General features: G+C 37.5%; 3 protein-coding genes and 8 non-coding genes across 25 annotated transcripts in view; 2 read left to right on the top strand and 9 right to left on the bottom strand.

Moving 5' to 3' along the window:
- The window catches only part of CEP295 (centrosomal protein 295), a 48,725-nt gene extending 48,582 nt beyond the window's left edge, over positions 1-143 (top strand). For all 13 annotated transcript variants that reach the window (XM_036860690.1, XM_036860695.1, XM_036860694.1 and 10 more), the window contains one exon: positions 22-143. In XM_036860690.1, the coding sequence (XP_036716585.1) occupies positions 22-60 (39 nt within the window). In that variant the 3' untranslated portion in view covers positions 61-143. The remainder of the gene's footprint in view (positions 1-21) is intronic.
- Positions 53-11,153, bottom strand: TAF1D (TATA-box binding protein associated factor, RNA polymerase I subunit D). The gene is given in 10 exon segments (XM_036860709.1): positions 53-214; positions 459-490; positions 1,329-1,468; positions 6,161-6,218; positions 6,221-6,337; positions 6,727-6,784; positions 7,136-7,311; positions 8,148-8,526; positions 9,296-9,456; positions 11,100-11,153. Coding segments are annotated over 7 exon segments (855 nt in total). The 5' UTR covers positions 9,355-9,456; positions 11,100-11,153; the 3' UTR covers positions 53-214; positions 459-490; positions 1,329-1,460.
- On the bottom strand, positions 302-428 carry LOC118900291. The gene has a single exon (XR_005021075.1). It is a non-coding gene; the product is annotated as a small nucleolar RNA SNORA25 (small nucleolar RNA).
- Positions 769-889, bottom strand: LOC118900296. Its single transcript, XR_005021079.1, has one exon. It is a non-coding gene; the product is annotated as a small nucleolar RNA SNORA32 (small nucleolar RNA).
- Positions 1,156-1,228, bottom strand: LOC118900284. The gene has a single exon (XR_005021068.1). It is a non-coding gene; the product is annotated as a small nucleolar RNA Z40 (small nucleolar RNA).
- LOC118900292 lies at positions 1,484-1,618 on the bottom strand. Its single transcript, XR_005021076.1, has one exon. It is a non-coding gene; the product is annotated as a small nucleolar RNA SNORA1 (small nucleolar RNA).
- Positions 1,852-1,989, bottom strand: LOC118900285. The gene has a single exon (XR_005021069.1). It is a non-coding gene; the product is annotated as a small nucleolar RNA SNORA8 (small nucleolar RNA).
- Positions 2,574-2,645, bottom strand: LOC118900312. Its single transcript, XR_005021093.1, has one exon. It is a non-coding gene; the product is annotated as a small nucleolar RNA SNORD5 (small nucleolar RNA).
- On the bottom strand, positions 2,802-2,932 carry LOC118900297. The gene has a single exon (XR_005021080.1). It is a non-coding gene; the product is annotated as a small nucleolar RNA SNORA18 (small nucleolar RNA).
- On the bottom strand, positions 5,475-5,601 carry LOC118900305. Its single transcript, XR_005021087.1, has one exon. It is a non-coding gene; the product is annotated as a small nucleolar RNA SNORA40 (small nucleolar RNA).
- Positions 11,154-11,254: 101 nt separating the features above from the next.
- The window catches only part of C8H11orf54 (chromosome 8 C11orf54 homolog), a 29,713-nt gene continuing 18,581 nt past the window's right edge, over positions 11,255-22,386 (top strand). For 2 of the 3 annotated variants that reach the window (XM_036860704.1, XM_036860706.1), the window contains exons 1-2: positions 11,255-11,354; positions 17,553-17,614. In XM_036860704.1, the coding sequence (XP_036716599.1) occupies positions 17,560-17,614 (55 nt within the window). In that variant the 5' untranslated portion in view covers positions 11,255-11,354; positions 17,553-17,559. Of the gene's footprint in view, positions 11,355-17,083; positions 17,228-17,552; positions 17,615-22,386 lie in introns of those variants that run through there. The other variant, XM_036860705.1, reaches the window with a different exon arrangement.

Below are 22,386 nucleotides of genomic sequence, written 5' to 3'. Positions count from 1 at the left end.
ATGTTGTTATTCCCTCCACAGAAAACATTAGAGAAACTTCGAGCCAAAAATATATGCTGACTTTCTGCACAAAGTGTAAAGGGTTTTTTTTAATTACGTGTAACACAAAGTTATTTAAGTCAATAAATTTTTAAGGAATTTCACATGTTCTGATTCTTTCCACTGCCAATCACCTTAGTTCCTCCAAACTCATAATCTTCAAGATAAAGTAGCCCTAAAGAAGAGAGTAGACATTGGTTAAAGTTGGAAGATATTTACATTTATTTTTACTTTCCCACATCACCAGTCTTGGGTATGAGTGGCTTGTATCTCCATCCGGAAAACATAGCACTATCAAGTTACTATTATATCCAGTGGAGAACTCAATCTTTGGTCACAGCGTAAAGAGCTCCTGGATTTGGTCCCATCAGCCCTCTTTGAAATGACCTATAAAATTATTTTCTTTAATGTGTACATACCTTTCAAAAAGAAGTTATCGTGTGAGTCAGCCCTGTATAACAAATATAAAGGTAAGGGTCCATTTTCAGAGATGCTCATGTAAAATTCTGAAGCCAGCCTCCCCTCCTTTAGTAACCAGGCAACCTGTAATGTAATAAACTAAAAGCCCAGGATTAAACAAAGAACTCCAGCAATCTAGGCACATACTGTTCAATATAATAGTCACTACCCATGTATCGGTATTGTAAAATCTAATTAGAAAAAATGGCTTGTGTTCTATTTATACTGGAACAGTGCTGACCTAGGCAATGGAAATACAAGTAAACAATAAAATGTTCCCAACAGGCTGATTGCTACAAAGTAGCAGAAATAAAACCTAGTGGGAAACTTTTTTTATGGTCATGTCCACAGCAAATGAGAAACTGCATTCTAAAAGCCTTGGTAATGACCATTAAAACCTGACAAATAATTTGGTGTGGTAAAATAAAAAAAAATTACTTGCCACAATTCTTTTAGTTAGGCTTCTTTGATCTCCAATGAAATATGGACACACTTCAAAATTCCCCACCTACAGAAAAAGATTGTAATGGCAACTGGGACTGATTAGGTTCCATTTTCATTCATACCTAAATTTAGCTGATTGCTTCCAAACATGCATGTTTCAGGCAACTTTTATCTTAGAGCTTTCATGTTTTAAAATATAGCTTTATGTAAGATGGATGTTCAGAAAGGCTATTTTCATTCAGCCCATTCAGAGCAGTTGAACATTTTGCCCATCATCATGACATCATACATCACTGGTAAATAGTAAAACTACAAATGGCCTTTTTAACATCATTATAGTCTTTTTCATTAAATACAAGGGGAAAAAAATGAAATGAAAATCATACCTGTAATCTTTGGGATCCAATTTCCTCAAGCGATTTACTTTAGGACCCTAGAAATTAAACATAGCAAGTACGTTGCTATTTATCCCTTCATCTTTTCTAATACTGAAAAGCCTTGTTATATCCAGTTTTTACTCATGAGCCTAGCAAAAAAAAAAAAATGTTGCAGGTCTCATTGTCACCACTGCAATAAAATTACAGTGATGGAAGCAAAACCTGTGTTCTCAATGTAGCCACATTAACAATTTACGGACACCATGAACAACAGTGCCCATTTTCAATAGTATGAGGCTTTATAAACATTTCTCTCAAGCTTATATATACACTGTGCAAAAGGCTTCTGCACTTGTATAGAAGTTCAACAATGCTATCAATAAAGGAAAGCTACTAGAAGCAACAAATAGAAAGCCTTACATGTTTAGGGTCAGGCGATGGATCTGCCTGGTTCTGAATTTGACACCCTAGAAAAATAGTATTAGTTACTATTGAAGACTGTCAAACTGAACAGTATGAGAAACTATAGGAATACTGTATCAGCAGAAATACCAGGTCTAACATGCACAAAGCCAAGAAAACCAACGATGCCAAATACTGAATTTATATTGCACTGTCCTTTGAACACGCAGCAGGAACAAACTGCTGAATGCAGATACCATGCAGTGCAATTATGACTGAACCAGAAAAACCCCTCAACCTCAAGTTTGTAACGTTACCATCTGAGAAATATTATCTTCACACATCTCTAAAAATTTACGTTCTTGTAACATGTTAATTTGAGTTTTATATCTGTCATTCCAATGAGAACTACATTAACTCCATTTTAAACTATAAACCTAGCCATTGCTACCTTTACCCTCTCTACACCTATAGAACTTACATAGGAAACTATCTGATTATACATGATATTTACATGTCAGTGCTGTCTCTTCATTTTTTTCCAATTCTGTAAACACAAATATTACAGCAGTATTTTTGGCCAAAATCCTGATAATTGTTTTATAACCTAATTAACTAGCAGTCACAACAGTAATGGAGTATACTCAAAATTTAACATTCTTTTCAGAACTTCTGAATCCTTAATTTGAATAGAAATTAAATATTCCACTTACCTCTAAAAATGTATTAGGTTCAAATCATATTCACTCCTGCAGATAAAATAGCAAATAAAAGATGGATACCATACTCATGTGATTAAAAATTAAAACCTCAATATATAACTTAAAATATTTAGATATTAAGCATACTCAGCTCTATCAGAATTAAGTTTTAGTTCATGTCTGTATCATTCAGCAGTTGAACGGTTAAATTCATCATCTGAACTGGAATGGTACCCCCCGGCCACCCCCCACCAACAAATGACACTGTCACTGATTAAAACTTACCTAAGCCATCACACCCTAGAACAGTACAGATCATTGGGATATGCCAATACCTAAGATAAAAAGTTTGTTAGGTTTTTCATAGTTTACTTGGCAGCTCTGTCTTGTAGTTCTTTCCCACAGATCTAACAGGTAGTTCTATGAGTAAAGGAAACCACACAGTTAATCTATGAGGCGTTTCCAACGATGTAGGTTTACAGAAAAAGCCCCATCGGGATAGACCTCAACCACTGCTTCCTTTTTAAAAAATATAAACAAGTCCACAAGAGAACAATTATTTGAAAGAGCTCCAGTCTCTTAGATGAGTTCAAAACTGTGCAGTAACAGTCAGACATCACAAAGGATGTTTAAGAAATTTAAAGAAATCATCCCATTAATTAATCACATGGTAGGTATTTTAACAATGCTTAGAAAAGATAGCATTATACTAACAGATAAAAATATGCAAAGTACTTATTAGCTATTATACATGAACCAGAGTTCCACATATAAATTTAAGCTTGATTTTAAGAACTTCATTACTGCAATGTGTTTTGCCTATGCAATTCCCTGATTACTGCAAAATTTTTACTTTAACTGAATTTTTCCCTTAATTTAAGAACTATATAAAGTATTTTCTCATTAGTTGATATCAACTGTAAAAATACAGAAAAATGTTAATGTGGCTGATGTTCTGACCATTGGGGAATCGTTGAAGGCAAATTGGGTGTATTTAATTAAACTTTATATCATTCAGATTCATGAAATTGTGTGTCCTGTGTAGTCATTTCTAGCATTATACTATTAAATCTTCTACCTCATTTTAGATTATGCATGCATTAAAAACACTGCAGGGACTTCCCTGGCGTACAGTGGTTAGGACTCCACGCTTCCACTGCAGATGGCAGTGGGTTCGATCCCTGATCTGGGAACTAAGATCCTGCAATCCACTTGGTGCAGCCAAAAATAAAAGAATGCACTAGCCAAACAAGTGTATGAAAAATATATTATATCCCTTTTGCAAATCTAAATAACAAAGGTCAGATTAAATCAAAATTATAATCTATAAAATTATTCAGCATATTAACATGCATAACATTAAAATAACCTTTAGGTGCAACATTTCATCTCATTTAGGCCATGAGGTTTTCAAGAAAAAAGTTATTTGGGAATTCTTCACATCATGTGAGGGTGAATTAATAGCAGAACATCAATTTTGGTAAACCAAAATTTGAAGGGAAGGCAGAACTTGAAAACATATGACGTGCTTAGTAAATATGTTCAGTCCAGATGTAATGACGTACATAACAAGTAGCGGCATGGCCAGAAAATTTAAATAATAAAACTATTGGATAGTACAATTCAATAACCAAAAAAATACCACCCAATCAAAAAACTGGCAGAAGACCTAAACAGACATTTCTCCAAAGAAGACATACACATAGGCACATGAAAAGATGCTCATCATTGCTCAGTATCAGAAATGCAAATATACCTCACACCAGTGAGAATGGCCATCATCAAAAAGTCTGCAAATAATAAATGCTGGAGAGGGTGTGGAGAAAAAGGAACACCCCCCTACACTGTTGGTGGGAATGTAAACTGGTACAGCCAGTATGGAAAACAGTACTTCGGTTCCTCAAACTAAAAATAGAGCTGCCATATGCTCTGTCAATCCCACTCCTGGGCATATATCCAGAGAAAAACACGGTTTGAGAGGATACATGCATTGCAACGCTGTTTACAGTAGCCAGGACATGGAAGCAACCTAAATGTCCATCAAGAGATGGATAAAGATGTATACACACACACACACACACACACACATATATACACAATGGAATATTACTCAGCCATTAAAAAGCATGAAATAATGCCATCTGCAGCAACATGGATGGGCCTAGAGATTATCATACTAAGCAAAGTAAGTCAGAAATAGAAATACAAATACCATAGGATACCACTTCTATGTGGAATCTAAAATACCACACAAATGAACACATCTATGAAACAAACAGCCTCAGACAGAGAGAACAGACTTGTGGTTGCCAAGGAGGGGGATGTGGGGGAAGGATGGACTGGGAGTCTGAGATTAGCAGATGCAAACTACTTACATATATAGTACAGATAAACAAGGTCTTACTACATAGCACAGGGAACTATATTCAATATCCTGTGATAAATCATAATAGAAATATATGTATAACTGAGTCTCTGTTGCACAGCAGGAACTAATATTGTAGATCAACTATACTTCAATAAAATTTTAAAAAATATTGTATAGGGGTGCGGGGAGGTTAAAAATATGTTGTGTATGCTTGAAGCAGGAATATCCAGGATTCTGACTATAACTGCCTTATTTATAGTTCTGGGACCCTTTCCTTCAAGCGAAGTGAAACTGGCACAATGTCAATTGTGCATGTCAATCCTGAGATTCATTTTCCAAAATTACATTATGAACAGAATTTTAAAATTGGCAAAAATGCCTTTCAATAATGAAACCTATGGAGGTTTTAAATTCTGACAATTTATCACATTTACACAAATTGGACCCAAACTCACCTAAAGCGTAAGACATACCTTTTTAAATTATCCAGACACTGTGTTCAAGATAAAAGCCTAAAAAAAGAAGCCATCTTTGTTTCATGTCAACATTAAAATTAGAGTACTAAATCAATACAGCTGATAATTTAAAAGCTTAAGATATGAGAGAAATTATCAGCCCTATAGTCCTGGAAGCAATCTTTATGTTTATCAATACACCCCCATCACTTGACTCTCTTTTAGGTATCATGTTCCTTCTTATCTGTATCAAAACTCATACTGAACAATGAGTTCTGGGTTGCAAAAGAGGATTTATTTTTGCACCTGTCTATAAGTCTTTGTCCACAAATTAAACAAAAACAAACACAAGTGCTATGGTAAAATGCAGTACATAGAGTGGCATAATCTGCAACATACAGTGGTGATGAAAATGATAGTTGAAATATTATAGGTAGTTAGGAAAGGAAAATATTAAGTTCTTATTACAGTAATAGGCATTTCACACTAAATTTGTCTGAAAAAAAATAAAAATGGGGTTGCAGGTACTCTAAGGAGGGTGGCTGGCTGTCAATCATTAGTGGTTATTGCAACTAAGATTTTCTTTTCAGGATTACAATCTTATTTCTTTGATTCAAAGCTCAAATGGCACCTTTAAGTTCTCTTACCCAGAAATACACCACCATATGCAAAAACAGTAGGACGTTGTTTATTTTTTTGGGAAGTGATTATCTCTGCTGTAACAGCCTCAATGTTTTTTCTACATAATCTCACTGTTTTAATTATTTTTCTTATAATTACTACTTCAGGAGTTTTATAAATTTGTTTAATCTTTTTATTTTCTTACAAGGTTCTTTTTTATCATAAGGCTGGCATATGTATTCACATTTATGGTCTTTTCTTTCTATAAAGTTCCTTTTTCTCTATTCTGTTTACCTTGTCTGGTAGTCATAATCCTATCTATTTTCAGGCCATTCTGTCCTCTGTCCAGTGTTTTTTGGATTTTGATGCTCTCTTTTTAGGCAGTGCAGCTTCTTCAGTATTTTCCTCTTGTTCCAAATATACATTCTTCTTCTTTGGTAATTCAGAACTTATTATGAAATAATTATCCTCCTGCGTAAGAAATACCAATACTAAGCAATAACTTTAACTTTACCGCGCTAGTAATTACATATAACTAAACTCTAGGTTACTTAAAATAACCTGGATACTACATCTGGATGTTAAAAATCCAAATTAACTTCTGCTGATTTTCTCATCTGATATCCTAGTAGCAACACCACACATGAAAACTTAAATAGTATTGTTTTTACTGATATAGTATTGATAATTCATGTTCTCACCAATTATCCATAAAATTCTTATTTTTATTCTTGCATTTCCTGCACCAAAGGCATTGAACCTTTCAAAACTTAAATACAGACAATAACACAACAGGATAAAATTTTCCCTTTGTCAAGAGCTGTCCTCCCAAAAGGAAGTGGGATAAAATTGTCACTTACCACCAATTTAATATCACATTCATCATGTTCAAGGTTTGTTGCAATCTCCTCCTCTGCTCTGCAATATTAAAAGCGTATCACTCAATGTATATGTATAACTGATTCACTTTGTTATAAAGCAGAAACTAACACACCATTGTAAAGCAATTATACTCCAATAGAGTTAAAAAAAAAAAAGCGTATCACCCAGATGACAAGTCTTTTATAACCCAATGAGTAGTATACTGTCATGACATACAACTGAAATAGCAATACCAGTCAAGTCTATTAATATTTTATCTGTGCTCACATCACTATTAAATCTAAGTATAAACAAATTGATAGCATATGGAGCAACATTAAAATTTAAAAGCACTTAATCTCATAAAAACCTATGTCCAAAATTATTCCAATCCATGATAGAACTTACGCTGACTCTTCAATAGGAGAGATAGATCCATCATCATCCAAGTATCTGTATCTACGACTATCAAAGTCTTCTTTTTCTAAATCTTCACCAACATTCATTTGTTTCAAGGATTCCTTGAGATGGTATTCATACTTCAGTTTTTCAAGGTAGTTAAAAAATCCTCTTGCCACTGCTTGCTATGTACCAAAAACACCATATTTTAAGTCAAGGACTTAAAAATAAAAAAATTTTCTTCCACTCAGCAAATGCCTACGTTCCAAAATTACAAGGATCCCCATAACAAGAAGGTCCTTAGTGATCTTGATTTAACTACTCTGCCATATGGAGATCACGTGTATCAATTCACTGTTCTACCTAGCAAGTTATCAAAGTTAGTACCAAGAAAAACAAGCACAAATCTTGTTATCATTTGGGCATTACTTAAGACATTTTTTAATGCAGAGAACTGTCTATTTTAATCACCTTAAAACATAAAGAGGTTAATGAGTATTAATCCTTTCCTATAAATCAGATTCTAGAACAACTGACTACAAATTATGCAATCACTTATCTCAAATATTTCAGAGTCTACTGCTAAGTACTGGCATATTTGTCTGGTAATTCTGTCAGAAATTGAAATATCTGAACAAAATGAAATCTACTAAAGCCACTGAACATGAAAGGCAGGTGTGGGTTTCACTTCGGTTACTATAAAACAACTGGGCATTTGAGTTTTAGGAATGATGTTTAAAGCCCTGACAGGATAAGATCAAGGTATAAAATCAGCCTTAGAGCACTTGACATACAGGTACATTCACCCAGTGTTACCAGTCAGTGCAAGATTCCACCCAGAAGTCCAAGTGAACTTTGAGCTGAAGGATGGGGGTGGCATTTAAGCAGCAGTATAGTCAGTATAGAGAAGTATTATAAAAGGTGAAGACTGTATGTTCCAGGTAAATCTAAATTCTAAAAGCAACCAACAACTCATTTCAGACATTTTAAGCTATGTGTACCAGCATATATAAAGACTCACCTCAAAGGTTAAAATTTTTCTCCAAGGTAATGGTTTTCTTCCATTTCCTGATTCTAAAAATGGGAAACCAGGTCCTTTGTCTTTAAATTGTTTCTTATTTATTTGTGAGCTTCTAGTGTTTCTCCTTCCTTTTGGTCTTCCCCTTGATCTTCCCGTTGGCTTGTATTTCCTCTTTTTACGTTTCTTTTTTTTGAATCTTTCAAAAATAGCTTTTAAAGTCAATGGTCTTGGCTCTATAGATGAGTCACTAGACGAATCTCTTGCTTGAGTACTTTCAGGTTTGTGAACAAATTTTCTAATAGGGTTTCTTTGCCTCCTTTTAGGTGGGATAGGAACACACTGAGTTTTAAATAAGCTGCTACCAGAGGAAGAGTTATCACTAGAAAACAGGGAAAGATTAATTGTACCCTCTTATATTACTGAATGTTCATTACCAGTAATATACTTTTTTTTTTACAAATCAAAGCAGAAAAAACATGCTCAAAGTAATTTTTTAAAAGGTGGGGCTCAGTACTAGCCAATCACTTAGCTCTGACCACTCTACCACACAGTGGTCCATAATGCCATGTGCCATAGCACTTAGCCAAAAATCATCTTCCTTATGTAAGTTCCACAAAGGCAAGCCTTGTTCACTGCTAGAGGCTAAACTAAGACAAAGCCTCCTCTAAATAAAACAAGAGTATCCTAGTGGAGAGATGTAGTGAGTATACTAGAAATGCTCATTTGTTTTCCCAGTGAGATAAACAACGATTAGGACTAGATACCTCTCATCATATACATAAGCCAGCATCCCTGATAATGTGGAATAGAACAAGTTGATTTTAAAACAAGATTCCCTACTGATATCCATTTTCTTATAAAATGAGGATGATTTAATCAGGAAGATACCAATTTGGCCCGGAGAATATACTCCCGTTTCCCTGAGTTAACAATGTGTCCCACGATTATAAGTAGTTAAAACTTTAAAGGCCTGTGCAAACCAGGTCTTCCTTTTCTGTTCTAATGCATGAAAATTACCATTACCACCACTCATTATCTACAATGATTTATGCTTTCCCGGTAATTCAAATACAGTAAAATTACCACCTAGTCTCTTTTCCAGAAAAATCTGGTGATAGTTATTTAAAAAAAAAAAAAAAAGCACTTACCTTTGATTCTCAATTTCCACAGCTGAATCAGATACCGTTGCATAGTTGAGAGAATCCATTCCTGGTATGTGTTCTCCAAGCCCCTCTCAAATTTGTTGTCAATTGTCCTTGATTAAACAGATTTCTGACCATATAAATTCAGTAAATGTGATGTCGTTTCCCTGAATAAATGCAAACAGCTAGTGTCAGAGTAATGAAAATGTTGATGTAGTCGTGACAATTACGTAAATTAATTACACATAAGTTAAGGCAAAATCACATACAAGGCCTTTAATACTTTCACGTAGGAACTGTCATTTCAGGTCAATCCTAAAATCTAGAGATTTTATTCACAGGTTCTATCTTTCAGTTTTGCCTCCTTAATCTATCCAATGGAAGATTCCAGAAGAGTACTGTAATTTCCAACGAAAGTATCAAACAGCTTTCCGCAACAATAAAAAAATGTAATTTTACCCTTAGCCATATAGTAATGTACAATGAAGAGTATCAATGTTCAACTAACGGCCAAAAAGCCATTTTTCAACAGCAGTTGGGAACTAGTACGAAAATCTTTTGCATACAAAGCCAGAAGGCGGAGTATGGCCTCAGTATACCTGGGAAAATAATCAGCAGGACTTAACTACCTCTATCCAAACTCCTGGTCTGGAATTTGCTGTTATGGGTATTAATTTAAAAGTTCTGAATTCTCAAACTTTTCGATGAAAGGCTTACAGATTTAAAAAAAAAAAGACAAAGGGCACTGTTGTAATCTCCTTAGATACATTACAATAGTTTGGACAAAATTTAAAAAAAAAGATAGTGTCTAATTTTACTTTTCCATCTCCCTTATCGGGGATGCCATCATTCTTCCTATTCGTATATTGGTCTTAGTCTTTAGCATTCTTGGTAATGACAAATGAGCAACGATGAAAGAAATCCTACAAGAACAATATATTTCAAACATAGGAAACCAATAAGGTCACAGAGATCTCAGATTCGCAAAATATCCAAGGGACTCCTGGTAATTTCATGGTATGTTTTACCGTAGTTTCCTAAAATGCAAACTCTAAGAAATAAGTCACGAAATAACTGCCCAAAAAGAAATTCAACAAGTGGATCCAGTGGCACTGATGGTATACCTGAGATTTAAAAGAAAAAAAATCAGAGCGTATTATCAAAATTAAAGTTGACTCAAAACCTCTTTTTCGGAAACTAGAAAGCATTCCTACGGAAGCGTGGCTTCCTATTCCGAGATTCTGCGAGGAGGAGCACATGGCGATAGTGCCCTTCACTGGCTCTAACAATTCCCCTTCAGCATTTTGTGCGGTTTTGGGGCGAGCGTCTCCAGGAAGCGCCTAACCTCGTGCAAGGAGAACGGCGTCAGCAATGGTTACCCTCGCACTTAACCCCTATTAATTCAGAAAATGTGTATTGTCTATACCACCTTTTAACATCTACATGCCAGACAACGGACCACGCCCACGCCATTAATCGTGTACTGTGGGCCGCAGTAAAGCCACTAGGCCCTAAGTCCACAAAAACCACGAGCCCTCCGCCCTCGGGGACTGACTTCCGCGGCTGGACCCCGCCACGCCACGCAGGGGCCTGGGAAAAGCTACAAGAGGAAACCCTCACCCGCCCACAAGGCCCGGAAGCCCCCGTCCTCTTTCCTACCCGTCGAGAGGGCAGACAGCTTGCACCAACCAGCGCCGGCTGGGCATGGGCCTCAGCTGCGTACCAGATACCCGCCACCCCTCCCTAGGAAGTCCGCATTCAGCAACCTCCGGACCCCCCCCAACACTCCAACAAACGAAGAACCACCAACCTCCACCACCGCGCTGGAGAAAAGAAGGGGCGGGCTGCGCGCCCCAGCTAATAGTGAGGCCGAAGTCTCGCGATAACAATTTGACTCCAGGAAGAAAGTGAGAGGTGGGAAGTGGCGACTCGCGGGGCGCCATTTTGATCTCCGTGAGGGGAGGAGCGATTTCGAGAGGGCGGGGTCTGATCTCCCGGATCCAGAGGAGGTGGAGTTGACTGAGGCAAGATCGGGTTTCAGGTGTAGGCTTCCCTCACCGATTAGGTAAGTGCAGTAGACAAGAATGTTTCGGCAAACTACAAGAAATAAATTGTGGGGTCAGGTGAACGGAATGACTGTAAACTGCAAGGAAACAGACACTCCACCTGCTTTGCTTCCAGTGGTCTCGCCTTTGCTGAGCTGTCCTCTGACTTCTGATCTCGAGTGTGTGGGGGATGTGCGTGTGTGTACGGTGCCAGGTGTGTTTTGTCATATTATGCCTACTTTTGCCTTCAGAAATCTCTGCGTTAAATTGTGAGACGATCATGCTTTGACCGAGACTCAAAATGTGTAACCTTTGTACTGGAAGCCAGTGTTACCCCGTAGCACATCCAGGTCCCCTCTCCCCTTCGGACTTTTGTTAACTACTCTTTCACTCAGAGCTAAGTGTCAGCCTCCCAGGGGTTGGTTAACATATCACAAGAGATACCAGCGGCGAACTTTTTTGTTTGTTTTCTCCCTTAGTTCCCTGAATGATTAATGATTGTTAAGATAAAAGTTTAAACTAGTTTAGTTTTGGTATTTTGGGGGGTTTTTTTCCCCAAAGTAGTTACAAAAAGGAATGAGCTGGCTTGATTTGTCCACTTTCAGACCTCTTGTATCATATGATAAAACCAGGAAAGCCGTCTAGTCTTAATAATCTGTGGTTAGTGTCATCTTCGGATTGGACAGACCTGGAAGGTAATCTAGCCTCTTTACTCAATTTTGCTCTAAATGTTGAGCAATTCCAGGCACAGACAGTCTAGTCTTCTAGGCATTATGAAGTACCAGAACAGGGATCGCATCTTATTCACTGCCATGTTCCATAACATGCCTGCCTATGTAATTTGTGAGGCTCAGTACGAAATGAAAATGCAGGGCCCCTTGTTCAAAACGCAGGGGGAAAGTGCCATTAAAGGTACTAAAATATAAGCTGTCTCCTTTCTTCTGTAGTATCTCTTTCCACTTGTCATGATGTTTTAATTAATAGCATTAATTTGCTATTATTAATTATATTTATTTTTATTTATTTATTTTTGGCTGCATTGGGTCCCCGCCCCTGCGCACCGGCTCTCTCCAGTTGCGGCGAGCGGGGGCTACTCCTCGTTGCGGCGCACGAGCCTCTCACTGCGGTGGCCTCTCCCGTTGCGGAGCACGGGCTCTAGGTGCACAGGCTTCAACATTTGTGGCTCACAGGCTCTAGAGCACAGGCTCAGCAGCTGTGGCGCACGGGCTTAGTTGCTCCGCGGCATGTGGGATCTTCCCGGACCAGGGCTCGAACCCGTGTCCCTTGCTTTGGCAGGCGGGTTCTTAACCACTGCGCCACCAGGGAAGCCCTGCTATTATTAATTATTAATGACATTAATCATTCTATTTTATTGATTCATTAATTAATCACTAATTATACAATTATTAATAGCATTAATTTGCTATTTATTGTCACTCTAAGTAAAGAAAAATGGAGTTTAACTCATTAGCATGAGATTTACCGCTCTATATTCTGCAATGCCAGTTTTAAATACAAACATAAGAACATTTAGCTTGTACGCAGAATTACTGAAATTTCACAATTCGTACTATGTAGGCATATGTATTTTGTTCTTACTAGAACACTGGATACTGCACAAAACTAGCACCCCTGTATTTATTTTACTTGTCCATGCGTGCGCATTCTACCGACACTATGGAATCCGGGAATTTGAGTCTCGATGAACTCCCTTGGACTGTGCATCCACCAGCATTCTGTGCTCACAGGACTTAAACGCTTTTTGTGAATGGGAAGCAAGGAGTGGTGGTGGACGTGCACATAGACCCTCTCTCCTCTGATCCCAAGCATGTTCCATTGTCCTATCCATCTTAAAAGTTCAAATATAAAGTTAAGAATTTTTTAAAATGTTTATTTTATTCATTTATTTGGCTGTGCCAGGTCTTAGTTGCGGCACACAGGGCCTTCATTGTGGCATGCAGGCTCTTAGTTATGGCATGCGGGATCTAGTTCCCTGACCAGGGATTGAACCTGGGCCCCCTGCATTGGGAGCTTGCAGTCTTAACCACTGGACCACCAGGGAAGTCCCTAAAGTTTAGAATTTAAAGATGGTGGCAATGGAGCATAAACCAAGTGCTATTCTGAGCACATGGTCCTGTGTAACTTCACTAGTTGCACATCCATGAAGCCAGCCATGTCCCAGAGCCTTATGAGTCTGGAATATCGTAAATGTTCAATAAAAAAAAACTAAGGCTGAACTGGTATCCATTGTATGCTAGGTACTTGGAAGACAAATATGAGAAATACAGTCCTATCTTCAAAGAGATCACAGTCTAAGGGACAGAAAAAAAGCAAACAGATGACCACAGGTATACTAAGTGCTATAAGGTTGCTCTATACAAACTTTCCCTTATTGTGAGCTGAATTGTATCATTCCCTCACCAGTTAATGGCAAGGTATAATGTGATGAGTTCTGGGTTTACAGTGGGCTAGATTTGGTTTTGAATTCTGTTTCTGCCACTTAAATAGCTGAGTGATCTGGAGTAAATAATATATTTTCTCTGACCTATTTCCTCTTGTAAAATGAGAAGGATAATATGTCGTTGTGTGAGGTTTTGAAGGAATGTCTGTAAAGCTTCTAACATACTGTCTGGTTTACAGAATGCAGTTTGTCAGTAGTTATCGGCCATAGTTGGTCTACCCCTTTAGGCATTGCCTCTGCAGCTGCATTTATCCTGCTGCCTCCTATCTTCCATTCTTCCCTTCTCTAGACCCTACTTCTGGGCCACTGACTCCCAGCAGTGGAATCTGGAGAGTAAATGTTGTTTGCCCCCATGTGGCCCACAGCTGTCCTAGAGCCACTCTGGATTTCTATTAGAACTTTTCTAACCCTTTTCTCTCATCACTCCAACTCCAACCTCCTCTTCCCTATCTCTCACCCACACAGAAACACACTTATACACACTACCACGCTGCCTTCTGGGCTTTTGGCTTGCATTTCTAAACCTGTTATTCAGGCTGTAGCCTCCTAGGGTTGGAATTTGTTTCTGTTTTGGTGGGGAAAGAAAACAAAAACCTGACCTTTGAAAGATAGTAAAGGGTGTAAAATTAGTGATGCAGGAGATATAGATGGGCCCCAGGCTGAGCAGCTGAAATCTGTCCTGTGTGGGCAGCTACTCCAAGATAAGATAATGCCAGGAGCTGGGAGGAGCTGAGTCCCGTCCAGAAAAAAGATAAAGAGACCACATATTTCTCATTCTCAAGGTCAAGGAGATCTTCCCAACTATACAGGTGCAGAAAGGCTGGGGGTGTGGGGAAGGGAGGGGGCACCACCCCATAGCAGGTGATGTCAACCTTCCCGTAGGTCTCTGCATTAAGAGATGTGCGCACATACAGGGGAGAACCCTGAGTTATACCAAATACGGGCTCAGAGCCAGGCAAAGCAAGACATTGGTCAGAGGAAACCCGCAAGAAATGCCCCATAATATAAGTGATTTAAACTACCACGAAGATGCAACTCTCTCTCTTAGTCCACCCATGTGTGTCTATTCACACGTACTTTTTCCCCTCCTAATAAACACTTTACTTGTTTCATTACTTTCCATCTCTTTGTTGAAATTAATTTTTACAAATAAGACAACCCAGGGGCGTTGTCACTAGCCACTGGCCCTCGTGGTCTAGTGGCTAGGATTCAGTGCTCTCACTGCCATGGCCTGACTTCGCTGAAGAATGAGATCTTGCTTCAAGCTGCTGCAGGCCGAGGCCACCTGAGATCATTAGGATTGTATTTAATTTAAACTTGAGTCTTTATTATTCCTACTGTAAGTAGAAATATCTAGAGTGCTTTCATTATCTTCGTTTTAAATAAACATGGTATTCACTGAGCAGATTTTTACATGTTCTTAATTAGTGCTTGCTGGTTTCTAATAAAGAAAATATAAGACGATGGGCCTTCCCTGGTGGTCCGGTGGTTAAGACTCCACGCTTCCACTGCGGGGGGCGGGGCACGGGTTCCACCCCTGGTCTGGGAACTAGAATTCTGCATGCCTCGCAGAGCAGCCAAAAAAAAAGAAAAAGAAAAAGAAAGAAAATATAAGATGTCAACATTTGGAAAATCTAGGTGAAGCATATATGAGATTATTTGTATGTATTTTCTGTCCATCTGAAATTATTTCAATAAAGTTACAATGGCTCATTCCTAAACAATTATAGCTTATTAAATTCGAAAATATATTTTCAGGAATTCCCTGGCGGTCCAATGGTTAGGACTCCATGCTTCGCTTTCACTGCCGAGGACCCGGGTTTGATCCCTGGTCAGGGAACTAATATCCTGCAAGCCGCAATGCACGGCCAAAAAAAAAGAAAATATATTTGAGATCATCTAAATATGATTATATAGGGTTTGGGGCCCATTATCAACACTTTACATTTTCTTTGGGAGACCAAATTATGCATATTAAGTAAATAAAGGGTAATAAAGTATTATCTGATAAAGTACTAAAGAAATGTCAGATCTTAAATGTATGTTTGTGAAAGATGTGTTATTTGATATTATCATCAAAATTAGAAATCCAGTTTCTAAGAAAACTGAATCTTTGGAAAAGTAAAAAAAAAATTTTTTTGGAAGAGTATTTCAAGTGATGTTGAAGGACCATCTTTCACTTACTAAGTAATGGTATATCAGAGATTATTCACATTAATGAGGTATTTCATTAACAATTTTAATGAGAACTCCAACAGTGTTCTTAGAAACAGCCTTAAGAGTTTTGTCTTTATTCCTTGTTGTGATTGGCCTCCAGTGGGATTCCCCGCCCACCTCATATTACTTTCGTTTGTTTGGGTTTTTTTGCCTGCATTTTATTTAACTCTCTCTGCTTGCATCACCTGTACACTTGAGGCAAGATACTAATCTCTGTGCATATATGTCTACTTATTGTAAAATATATTTAGCATATATTTTTAAAAAATCAAATTATAATTGGTTAGGTTATCAGAATAATTGAACATTGAAACTGTTTACCAAGAAAATATGTTTATTTGTAAATGAAATAATTTGAATTTCAAAAGCTAATAATTTGTAGAAGTTTCCATTTCTCTCAGTAATTTAAATTTTCTCTTGTAAAAGTGATAGTCTAAGAAACTTGTTTAACTTTTAGCCTAAATGTAAAATATAGAATAGAAAACACAAGTAAATGATCTATTATAGAAGTACCTAAACATCCTGTACTGTTATCTACAACCATTTAAACATTTATTCATAAACCTTAATAACTACCTTTGCTTCAGGATCTATATTCCTTAAATCAACCATTAGAAAGCTGCATGTTCAATCCAGATACATGACTGAAGAAAATGAATCATGTGCCCTCTTGGTTTGGTATTCCTCTTGTCTATTTTAAATGTCAGCTACTTAAGGTATTAGTATTAAAAGAGGTTACTTGGACATTTCTCACTTGGAATATTAAATACAAGAACTTATGGTTGCCTTTCTGTGAGGACACCTAAATTCCCTTTTGCCCTCTTTATATAACTGAACTCTTTCATTTCCAGAGCAGCAGCTGTTCATGCTTGGTGCACTGCGATAATTAGCCTACAATTGCTTTATTTTGTACATCCTCGTGAAACCTCAACACTCAGATTGGGACTTGAGCCCATGGGCTGGGACTTGACCCCAGCCAAAACTCAGATTGGGACTTGAACACACTGTCCTTTAATTGAGATCACACACTCAGGACTTAACGAAGCTCAGGTTCTTTATGTCTCATCACAGAAAGAATTCAGTGAGAGACAAAGTGATATGTAAGAAGTGGATTTTTAAAGAGAGACACACTCCATAGACAGAATGCGGTCGATCTCAGAAGGTGAGATGGCCTTGGGAGAAACACACTCCACAGAGTGTGGAACATCTCAGAAGGTGAGAGGCTGTGAAATATGGGGTAGTTAGTTTTTATGGACTGGGTAATTTCATAGGCTAACAAGTGGGAGGATTATTCCAGCTATTTGGGGGAAGGGGTGAAGAATTCCAGGAATTGGGACACGGCCCACTTTTGGCCTTTTATGGTCATGGCACCTGTGGGTGTGTCATTTAGGTGCTAATGCATTACAATGAGCATATAATGAGGCTCAAGTTCTACTGGAAGTCTGCCATCTTGGACCTACTTGGTTCTAACCAGTTTTTGTGTCCCCCAATGGCTATGTCGTTCTTTTAAAGGTTGTGTCCTGCCCCCTTCCTGTTTCAGAAAGAAGATGTCTTGTGCTGAGTATTCTTTTCATGTGCCAAGTCTAGAGGAGCTTGTTGAAGGTAAATGCAATACTGAGTTTTTAAAATTATCCTAAGGAAAAAAATTTAAAAATAAAAACATTCTAAGGTTTATGCAATAGTACTTTCGATACAGAACTAATTTTCCTTTTCAGTATCTGTACTGTTTTTATGGAGAGAGTCCAAAACCCTGCCCCTCAAAAAAAATCTAAATTCACGATTCAAAGATTCTTGATGAGATACGAACTTTACAGAATGAAAATGAATATGGTAGTCCACGATTTAAATATGTGTGGTGCCCAAAGAGCTGTACAATATTGCTTTATTAACTTTTTTTTTAACATCTTTATTGGAGTATAATTGCTTTACAGTGTTGTGTTAGTTTCTGCTGTATACCAACTGAATCAGCTATATGCAAACGTATATACCCATATCCCCTCCCTCTTGCATCTCCCTCCCACCCTCCTTATCCCACCCCTCTAGGTGGTCACAAAGCACCGAGCTAATCTCCCTGTGCCATGCAGCTGCTTCCCACTAGCTATCTATTTTACATCTGGTAGTTATATATATCAATGCTGCTGTTTTACTTCGTCCCAGCCTACCGTTCCCCCTCCCCATGTCCTCAAGTCCATTCTCTACATCTGCGACTTTATTCCTGTCCTGCCCCTAGGTTCTTCAGAACCATTTTTTTTTTTTAGATTCCATATATATGTGTTAGCATATGGTATTTGTTTTTCTCTTTCTGACTTACTTCACTCTGTATGACAGACTCTAGGACCATCCACCTCACTACAAATACTCAATTTCGTTTCTATTTATGGCTGAGTAATATTCCATTGTATACATGTGCCACATCTTCTTTATCCATTCATCTGTCGATGGACACTTAGGTTGCCTCCATGTCCTGGTTATTGTAAATAGTGCTGCAGTGAACATTGTGGTACATGACTCTTTTTGAATTATGGTTTTCTCAGGGTATATGCTCAGTAGTGGGATTGCTGGGTTATATGGTAGTTCTATTTTTAGTTTTTTAAGGAACCTCCATACTGTTCTCCATAGTGGCTGTACCAATTTACATTCCCACCAATAGTGTAGGAGGGTTCCCTTTTCTCCACAACCTCTCCAGCATTTGTTGTTTGTAGATTTTTTGATGATGGCTATTCTGACCTTTGTGAGGTGATACCTCATTGTAGTTTTGATTTGCATTTCTCTAATGATTAGTGATGTTGAGCATCCTTTCATGTGTTTGTTGGCAATCTGTATATCTTCTTTGGAGAAATGTCTATTTAGGTCTTCTGCCCATTTTTGGATTGGGTTGTTTGTTTTTTTGATACTAAGCTGCATGAGCTGCTTGTATATTTTGGAGATTAATCTTTTGTCACTTGCTTCGTTTGCAAATACTTTCTCCGATTCTGAGGGTTGTCTTTTCGTCTTTTTTTATTGTTTCCTTTGCTGTGCAAAAGCTTTTAACTTTCATTAGGTCCCATTTGTTTGTTTCTGTTTTTATTTCCATTTCTTTAGGAGGTGGTTCAAAAGGGATCTTGCTGTAATTTATGTCATAGAGTGTTCTCCCTATGTTTTCCTCGAAGAGTTTTATGCTGTCTGGCCTTACATTAAGGTCTTTAATCCATTTTGAGTTTATTTTTGTGTATGGTGTTAGGGAGTGTTCTAATTTCATTCTTTTACATGTAGCTGTCCAGTTTTCCCAGCACCACTTATTGAAGAGACTGTCTTTTCTCCATTGTATACTCTTGCCTCCTTTATCAAAGATAAGGTGACCATATGTGCGTGGGTTTATCTCTGGGCTTTCTATCCTGTTCCATTGATCTATATTTCTGTTTTTGTGTCTGTACCATACTGTCTTGAATACTGTAGCTTTGTAGTATAGTATGAAGACCAGGAGCCTGATTCCTCCAGCTCCGTTTTTCTTTCTCAATATTGTTTTGGCTATTCGGGGTCTTTTGTGTTTCCATACAAATTGTGAAATTTTTTGTTCTAGTTCTGTAAAAAATGCCATTGGTACTTTGATAGGGATTGCATTGAATCTGTATATTGCTTTGGGTAGTAGAGTCATTTTCACAATGTTGATTCTTCCAATCCAAGAGTATGGTATATCCCTCCATCTGTTTGTATCCTCTTTAATTTCTTTCATAAGTGTCTTATAGTTTTCTGCATACAGTCTTTTGTCTCCTTAGGTAGGTTTATTCCTAGATATTTTATTGTTTTTGTTGCAGCGGTAAACGGAAGTGTTTCCTTAATTTCTCTTTCAGATTTTTCATCATTAGTGTATAGGAATGCAAGAGATTTCTGTGCATTAATTTTGTATCCTGCTACTTTGCCAAATTCATTGATTAGCTATAGTAGCTTTCTGGTAGCATATTTAGGCTTCTCTATGTATAGTATCATGTCATCTGCACAGAGCAGACAGCTTTACTTCTTCTTTTCCGATTTGGATTCCTTTTGTTTCTTTTTCTTCTCTGATTGCTGTGGCTAAAACTTCCAAAACTATGTTGAATAGTAGTGGTGAGAGTGGGCAACCTTGTCTTGTTCCTGATCTTAGTGGAAATGCTTTCAGTTTTTCACCATTGAGAATGATGTTGGCTGTGGGTTTGTCATACATGGCCTTTATTTTGTTGAGGTAAGTTCCAGCTATGCCTACTTTCTGTAGTGTTTTTATCATAAATGGGTGTTGAGTTTTGTCAAAAGGTTTTTCTGCATCTACGGAGATGATCATATGGTTTTTGTCCTTCAACTTGTTAATATGGTTTATCACACTGATTGAGTTGCGTACATTGAAGAATCCTTGCATTCCTGGGATAAAACCCACTTGATCATGGTGTATGATCTTTTTAATGTGCTGTTGGATTCTGTTTGCTATTATTCTGTTGAGGATTTTTGCATCTATGTTCATCAGTGATATTGGCCTGTAGTTTTCTTTCTTTGTGACATCTTTGTCTAGTTTTGGTATCAGGGTGATGGTGGCCTCGTATAATGAGTTTGGGAGTGTTCCTCCCTCTGCTATATTTTGGAAGAGTTTGATAAGGATTGGTGTTAGCTCTTCCCCAAATGTTTGATAGAATTTGCCTGTGAAGCCATCTGGTCCTGGGCTTTTGTTTATTGGAAGATTTTTAATCACAGTTTCAATTTCGGTGCTTGTGATTGGTCTGTTTATATTTTCTATTTCTTCGTGTTTCAGTCTTGGAAGGTTGTGCTTTTCTAAGAATTTGTCCATTTCTTCCAGGTTGTCCATTTTATTGGCATAGAGTTGCGTGTACTAATCTCTCATGATCCTTTGTATTTCTGCAGTGTCAGTTGTTACTTCTCCTTTTTCCATTGATTTGAGTCTTCTCCCTTTTTTTTTGAATGTCTGTCTAATGGTTTATCAATTTTGTTTATCTTCTCAAAGAACCAGCTTTTAGTTTTATTGATCTTTGCTATCGTTTCCTTCATTTCTTTTTCATTTATTTTTGATCTGATCTTTATGATTTCTTTCCTTCTGTTAACTTTGAGGTTATTTTGTTCTTCTTTCTCTAATTGCTTTAGGTGTAAAGTTAAATTGTTTATTTGAGATGTTTCTTGTTTCTTGAGGTAAGATTGTATTGCTATAAACTTCCTGCTTAGAACTGCTTTCGCTGCATCCCATAGGTTTGGGGTCATCGTGTTTTCATTGTCATTTGTTTCTAGGTATTTTTTGATTTCCTCTTTGATTTCTTCAGTGATCTCTTGGTTATTTAGTAGTGTACTGTTTAGCCTCCATGTGTTTGTATTTTTTACAGATTTTTCCCTGTAACTGATATCTAGTCTCATAGTGTTGTGGTCAGAAAAGATACTTGATACGATTTCAATTTTCTTAAATTTACCAAGCTTGATATGTGACCCAGGATATGGAATGTTCCATGAGCACTTGAGAAGAAAGTGTATTCTGTTGTTTTTGGATGGAATGTCCTATAAATATCAATTAAGTCCATCGTGTTTAATGTGTCATTTAAAGCTTGTGTTTCCTTATTTATTTTCATTTTAAATGATCTGTCCATTGGTGAAAGTGGGGTGTTGAAGTCCCCTACTATGATTGTGTTACTGTCGACAGCTGTTACCATTTGCCTTATGTATTGAGGTGCTCCTATGTTGGGTGCATAAATATTTACAATTGTTATATCTTCTTCTTGGATTGATCCCTTGATCGTTATGTAGTGTCCTTGTCTCTTGTAATAGTGTTTATTTTAAAGTCTATTTTGTCTGATATGAGAATTGCTACTCCAGCTTTCTTTTGATTTCCATTTGCATGGAATATCTTTTTCCATCCCCTCACTTTCAGTCTGTATGTGTCCCTAGGTCTGAAGTGGGTCTCTTGTAGACAGCATATGTACAGGTCTTGTTTTTGTGTCCATTCAGCCAGTCTATGTCTTTTGGTTGCAGCATTTAATCCATTTACATTTAAGGTAATTATTGATATGTATGTTCCTGTTACCAGTTTCTTAATTGTTTGGGGTTTGTTATTCTAGGTCTTTTAGTTCTCTTGTGTTTCCTGCCTAGAGAAGTTCCTTTTGCATTTGTTGTAAAGCTGGTTTGGTGGTGCTGAATTCTCTTAACTTTTGCTCATCTGTAAAGGTTTTAATTTCTCTTTCGAATCTGAATGAGATCCTTGCTGGGTAGAGTAATCTTGGTTGTAGTTTTTCCCTTTCATCACTTTAAATATGTCCTGCCACTCCCGGCTGGCTTGCAGTTTCTGCTGAAAAATCAGCTGTTAACCTTATGGGGATTCCCGTGTATGTTATCTGTTGCTTTTCCCTTGCTGCTTTCAATATTTTTTCTTT

The sequence above is a fragment of the Balaenoptera musculus genome, chromosome 8 (genome assembly GCF_009873245.2).
Source record: "Balaenoptera musculus isolate JJ_BM4_2016_0621 chromosome 8, mBalMus1.pri.v3, whole genome shotgun sequence".
Lineage (NCBI taxonomy): Eukaryota > Metazoa > Chordata > Mammalia > Artiodactyla > Balaenopteridae > Balaenoptera > Balaenoptera musculus.
Note: the sequence above shows the minus strand (reverse complement) of the source record. Positions and strands in the feature narration are given on the sequence as shown.